This window comes from Nelumbo nucifera, chromosome 5 (genome assembly GCF_055504915.1).
Source record: "Nelumbo nucifera cultivar China Antique chromosome 5, China Antique-T2T, whole genome shotgun sequence".
NCBI lineage: Eukaryota > Viridiplantae > Streptophyta > Magnoliopsida > Proteales > Nelumbonaceae > Nelumbo > Nelumbo nucifera.
In genome coordinates, this window is record NC_142653.1 from 35,788,216 (window position 1) to 35,793,018 (window position 4,803).

General features: G+C 38.5%; 1 protein-coding gene across 2 annotated transcripts; it reads left to right on the forward strand.

The window, feature by feature from the left end:
* The first annotated feature begins 691 nt into the window (after positions 1-691).
* On the forward strand, positions 692-4,024 carry LOC104589272 (alcohol dehydrogenase 1-like). 2 transcript variants are annotated; one of them, XM_010247532.3, is made up of 10 exons: positions 692-1,182; positions 1,605-1,741; positions 1,853-1,899; positions 2,024-2,349; positions 2,440-2,522; positions 2,619-2,694; positions 2,806-2,867; positions 3,021-3,116; positions 3,262-3,423; positions 3,538-4,024. In XM_010247532.3, exons 1-10 carry the CDS (start codon positions 1,149-1,151, stop codon positions 3,652-3,654), a joined length of 1,140 nt encoding a protein of 379 aa, XP_010245834.1. In that variant the 5' UTR covers positions 692-1,148; the 3' UTR covers positions 3,655-4,024. The 2 variants fall into 2 exon arrangements, with proteins under 2 accessions (XP_010245834.1, XP_019051855.1); XM_019196310.2 differs by having other exon boundaries at positions 2,619-2,867.
* Positions 4,025-4,803: the final 779 nt, after the last annotated feature.

The following is a 4,803-nucleotide window of genomic DNA, read 5'->3' on the forward strand; positions in this document are numbered from 1 at the left end:
TGCTAAGATTCCATTTCAAGGCTCTAGATTAATCGGGTTCTAAATCCAAGGTGATCTAGGCTAGTTAAACTAATCAGACCTTGACAATCACCCTAGAATAACAAAAAGCCTCTACATATCAAATTTCAGCCCAAAATACCTCCATTTACCACTTTGTCGTACTAAAATTCCATTTCAAAACTCCAGATTGACTGGATTCCAAATCCATCTGATCTGGGCCCAATTAAACCAATCAGACTTTGCCAATCACCTTAGATTAACTTTTACAAGTTTCTCTTAGAGGGTTTTTTCCTTCTCAACAATACACTCTTGTGAGAAGAAAAACTTAATTACGAATATTTTTTATTCAGATCTCCAAATCCTTGGAACTAAAATATTCTAGTTCAAATGTGATGAAATGGGGCCGGATTCTGGAGACAGGATTCCAGGATTGTACAATCTGTTAAAAAGGCCATTTAATTGGAATGCTTACCTTGTTTAAGGAGGGTCTTACTCTATAACTAATGGGGTGTAGGCCTGTAGCAGTGTTTGCATTGCATTTTATTCTGCGGATAAGATTTATGGAATCTGATGGCTTCTGCAATAGGTGGTCCATTCCATCACTGTCTATAGTTTCATCAGAAAGCCAAAAAAAAGTAGGGGCTACTAATAGACTAGGAAGTGGCTGTGAGCCTGTGATTTAGGGGGAGTACAGTCTACTTATCCCAAGAAAAAAGTATCAATCAGCTGCTAGATGGAACGTAAAATAGAGCATGATTATGTCAAGGGTCTCACATAAGGCTTTCAGAGAACCAAGCACTAGATATTTTGTCTAATAACATGGAAGTGGAGGACAATCACAGTGTCCTGGTTCTTGACTTTGTCTCTAGAGTTGATTTCATCTCTCACCACGTTTGATGACAGAAAACCAGAAATAAAAACCAAGGAATGGTTTTAGTGAACGCCGTTGTATTTGTATGTTGATTAAAGGCTGTTTTCTAAAGACAACTTGTTTGGAAGAATAATTACTGAAATAGAATTAAGGTTATCTCTGTTTCCCTCCTCGTATAAATACCCCACAAAACTGGTTTAGGACACACCAACAATATACTCCCAAATCTTGTAGCATAGTGGAGCATATTTGAGAGTGAAAGCTTTTGAAATAAAACATGTCGACTGCTGGTCAGGTTATACGTTGCAGAGGTACTATCGCAACCCATTAGTTTTTATTTGATCTTGCTTTCTGCAAACCCTTCATTCAGCTATTTATTTGTTGGGTCTCCTGTTCCTGGATTTATTTCTATTATACTTTGTTGATTAGAAATCCGTCTGTTGGGTCACTTGAAATTTGGGTCACCGATCTAATGTTGTTTTGTTGATTCATTTCTCATAAATTTGGAGTTTGTTGAGGTCTTTAGTGAATTGGGTCCTGAAAAATGTACTCGGTTTCCATTAACTCGGAGGTTTAAAATCCATAATCTAGTGGAGTTGTTTATTTCGCAAGCCGAACTATTAGCTTTTCCAATTAGTTTAAGCACTTTTGCTTTGAAAAGAGTAAAATAGAAGGTGGCAGCAAATTTATTCGTCTCATTTGCTGATTGATTGATTGCTTGTATTATCTGCAGCTGCTGTGGCATGGGAAGCTGGCAAACCGCTAGTGATCGAAGAAGTGGAAGTCGCACCACCACAGGCGAATGAAGTTCGTTTGAAGATCCTCTATACTTCCCTCTGCCATTCTGACGTCTACTTCTGGGAAGCTAAGGTAACTTCTTTCAGAGTAGTATATCTGCTTGTAACAGTTCAACTTATCATTAATGATGCTTCATCAGATGATATGATCAAATCAAAATGGGGGTGGTTTTCAATTTTGCAGGGACAAACTCCTCTGTTTCCTCGGATCTATGGCCATGAGGCAGGAGGGTATGTATTATTCTGGTCAAACAAATCCAGTTCTTACAGAATTGTTTATTAATGGGTTGGTAATATTCCTTTCTCCAATTTGATTGTTATCTAATTGGTTTTTCTATTTTTGTTCTCTGTTTAGGATTGTGGAGAGTGTTGGAGAGGGTGTGACAGATCTTGCCCCGGGAGATCATGTCCTTCCAGTGTTCACTGGAGAATGCAAGGAATGTGTCCACTGCAAGTCAGAAGAGAGCAACATGTGCAGCCTCCTCAGGATCAACACCGACAGAGGTGTGATGCTTAATGATGGAAAATCCAGGTTCTCCATTAATGGCAAGCCTATTTACCATTTCTTGGGCACCTCCACCTTCAGCGAGTACACTGTTGTTCATGTTGGCTGTGTGGCCAAGATCAATCCTTTGGCCCCTCTAGAAAAAGTTTGTGTCCTTAGCTGTGGTATCTCCACAGGTGAGGACTGAGGAGATATTAATCCAATTCAAATTTATGTTTTAACTCTGCATTTCTGTGATCTAACTGGGTTTTTTTTTTATCTTAAAGGTCTCGGTGCTACCTTGAATGTTGCAAAACCTCCAAAAGGTTCAACGGTGGCTGTCTTTGGATTGGGCGCTGTAGGACTCGCTGTAAGTCTCTGTTCCTTTCGTAGGGGGAACTGTTTGTGTTTGTCCTTCAAATTGCTTTAATGAAGAACTGACTTCTTTTGATGCTATCGTGAATAGGCTGCAGAAGGGGCTAGGCTCTCTGGGGCATCTAGAATTATCGGTGTTGATGTGAACCCCAAGAGATTTGAGGAAGGTAAATGGTCCAGTCCTATGAAGAATTTTGTATTTGAGCACCATTGCTCCTATGTTCTACAATGGAAGTTGAAAACGGAAATGGGTTTTTCTTTGCTTGTCATTTCAACAGCGAAAAAATTTGGATGCACGGAGTTTGTGAACCCAAAAGACCACAACAGGCCAGTTCAAGAGGTTTGTATATAAAGCTCTAAAGCTTTTCTGTTTATCCAAATTTATGGTGATAAATACCCTGTTTCTGATTTAATTACAATTTAGTGTAATTTTAACTGATGTAAGGTGAACTGTTCTAACTCAGTATTTGTGTTTATCGGATGCTCTATTCAGGTTCTTGCTGAGATGACTGATGGAGGAGTAGATCGGAGCGTTGAGTGTACTGGAAACGTTGATGCCATGATCTCTGCATTTGAAAGTGTTCATGATGTATGTGCAAGTTCCAACCAATCTCTCATTTCCTTCCTTTTTATCTATTTCCCTTGATGAGTGTTACTCGATGCCAATTGCCAAGAGATCTAATATATCTATGGTATGAGTTGTCTTAATTAAAAACATAAAATAATTCTCTCAGGGTTGGGGTGTTGCTGTTCTAGTGGGTGTGCCTCACAAAGATGCTGTCTTTAAGACTCATCCAATGAACTTACTGAATGAAAGGACTCTCAAGGGTACCTTCTTTGGAAACTACAAGCCACGCTCAGATCTTCCTTCTCTTGTAGAAAAATACATGAACAAGGTAAGCTTGTTAATGCTCACTATTAATTAATTATTTCCAATATTCTATTACCTATACATCCATCAATTTGTTCACATCTGTGCAAGTGAGACTCGTCATTTTTGTGACTTCTAGGAACTTGAAGTGGAGAAGTTCATCACCCATCAAGTCTCATTCTCAGAAATCAACAAGGCTTTTGACTACATGCTCAAGGGAGAAGGTCTCCGATGCATCATCCGCATGGATGGTTAAAATGGAGTACAGGCCCCGCATCTGAATAAAGTGATCTCACATAAAATTGAAATAAAGAAAATAAAAAGGTCATTAGCCAATATTGATCTCAGGCTCTCAGCTGTCTTGGGTTGTAGGAATAGGAAGGTAGACTGGGCATGTCCAACCTTTGGCATTTTTGCAGAGTGACTGCATTCAGACATTTTCATCAATTTACCGAGTACTGGACCCTTAATTGAAATAAAGATGTGGGATAAAAAAGAATTTAAGGAAGCAAATCTTTTGGGTTACTGCAGATAACCTACCTATGCTGTATTTTTTTACCTACCTTCTTTTAGCTATCCATAAAAAAAAAAAGAAAAAAGAAAAAAAAAACTACTTTTTGCAGATAGTCGTTATGTGATTATGTCTATCAATCTATTATCTATTAAGAGGAAAAATGTCAAATCACATGGCTGTCTTTTTCTTTTCTAATAAAGCTTGAAACCTTATTCAAAAGAAAACAAGGAGAAACAGACAAAAGATTAATTATCTACTAGCATCATTATGCAGAAGCTCTTCAAAAAAAAAAAAAAAATGAAAGGTAAGAAAGAACTACTAACAAGCTAGCAGGAGAGAACAAAACAACTACTAAGAAGAAAATTTCCTGCAACCCAATGAAATGTGAACACATTAGTGTTTTAAACTAAACACCAGTTGATGTGATTTTGTTGTTCTTTCAAACATCGAGTCTCCGGATTATCCTGCGATCATGGTCACAGCAAATGTGATCTCACAATATCATACAACTTTTGCCAAAATGGTTTTCAATCTCACGGAGCATCTAGAAAAGTTACCACGGCCAATTATCAACTCTGTTAATGCAACTCCAAGGTTCTTCCCCCTTTGAGTGATCACAGACCCAACAAAGCTCTTCCCTCCACTCCAGGGCTTACCTTGGGCCGAAGGAATATTTGAGAAGATTGAGGCGGTGTTTCGCCAATGTGTATGGTATTTTTTGAAAAACCAAATCATACATATCCTCAAACACCCTTTCAGTTGATGGGTTCCAGAATCCATTACATACTCACGGGATCCCACATGTTCTGCCCCGGTTCTGGCTCCAAGCCTTTCTCCACAGTTTAGTTATTTGGGTCACTAAACTATCAAATTGTATTAGTCTACCAGAGA

Bases quoted from the DNA above. Each gene is read 5' to 3' on its own strand.
- LOC104589272 (XM_019196310.2), top strand. From the start codon at position 1,149: ATGTCGACTGCTGGTCAGGTTATACGTTGCAGAG. The intron at 1,183-1,604 runs GTACTATCGCAA...TATTATCTGCAG, and splicing joins TCAGGTTATACGTTGCAGAG to CTGCTGTGGCATGGGAAGCT. The intron at 1,900-2,023 runs GTATGTATTATT...TTCTCTGTTTAG, and splicing joins TATGGCCATGAGGCAGGAGG to GATTGTGGAGAGTGTTGGAG.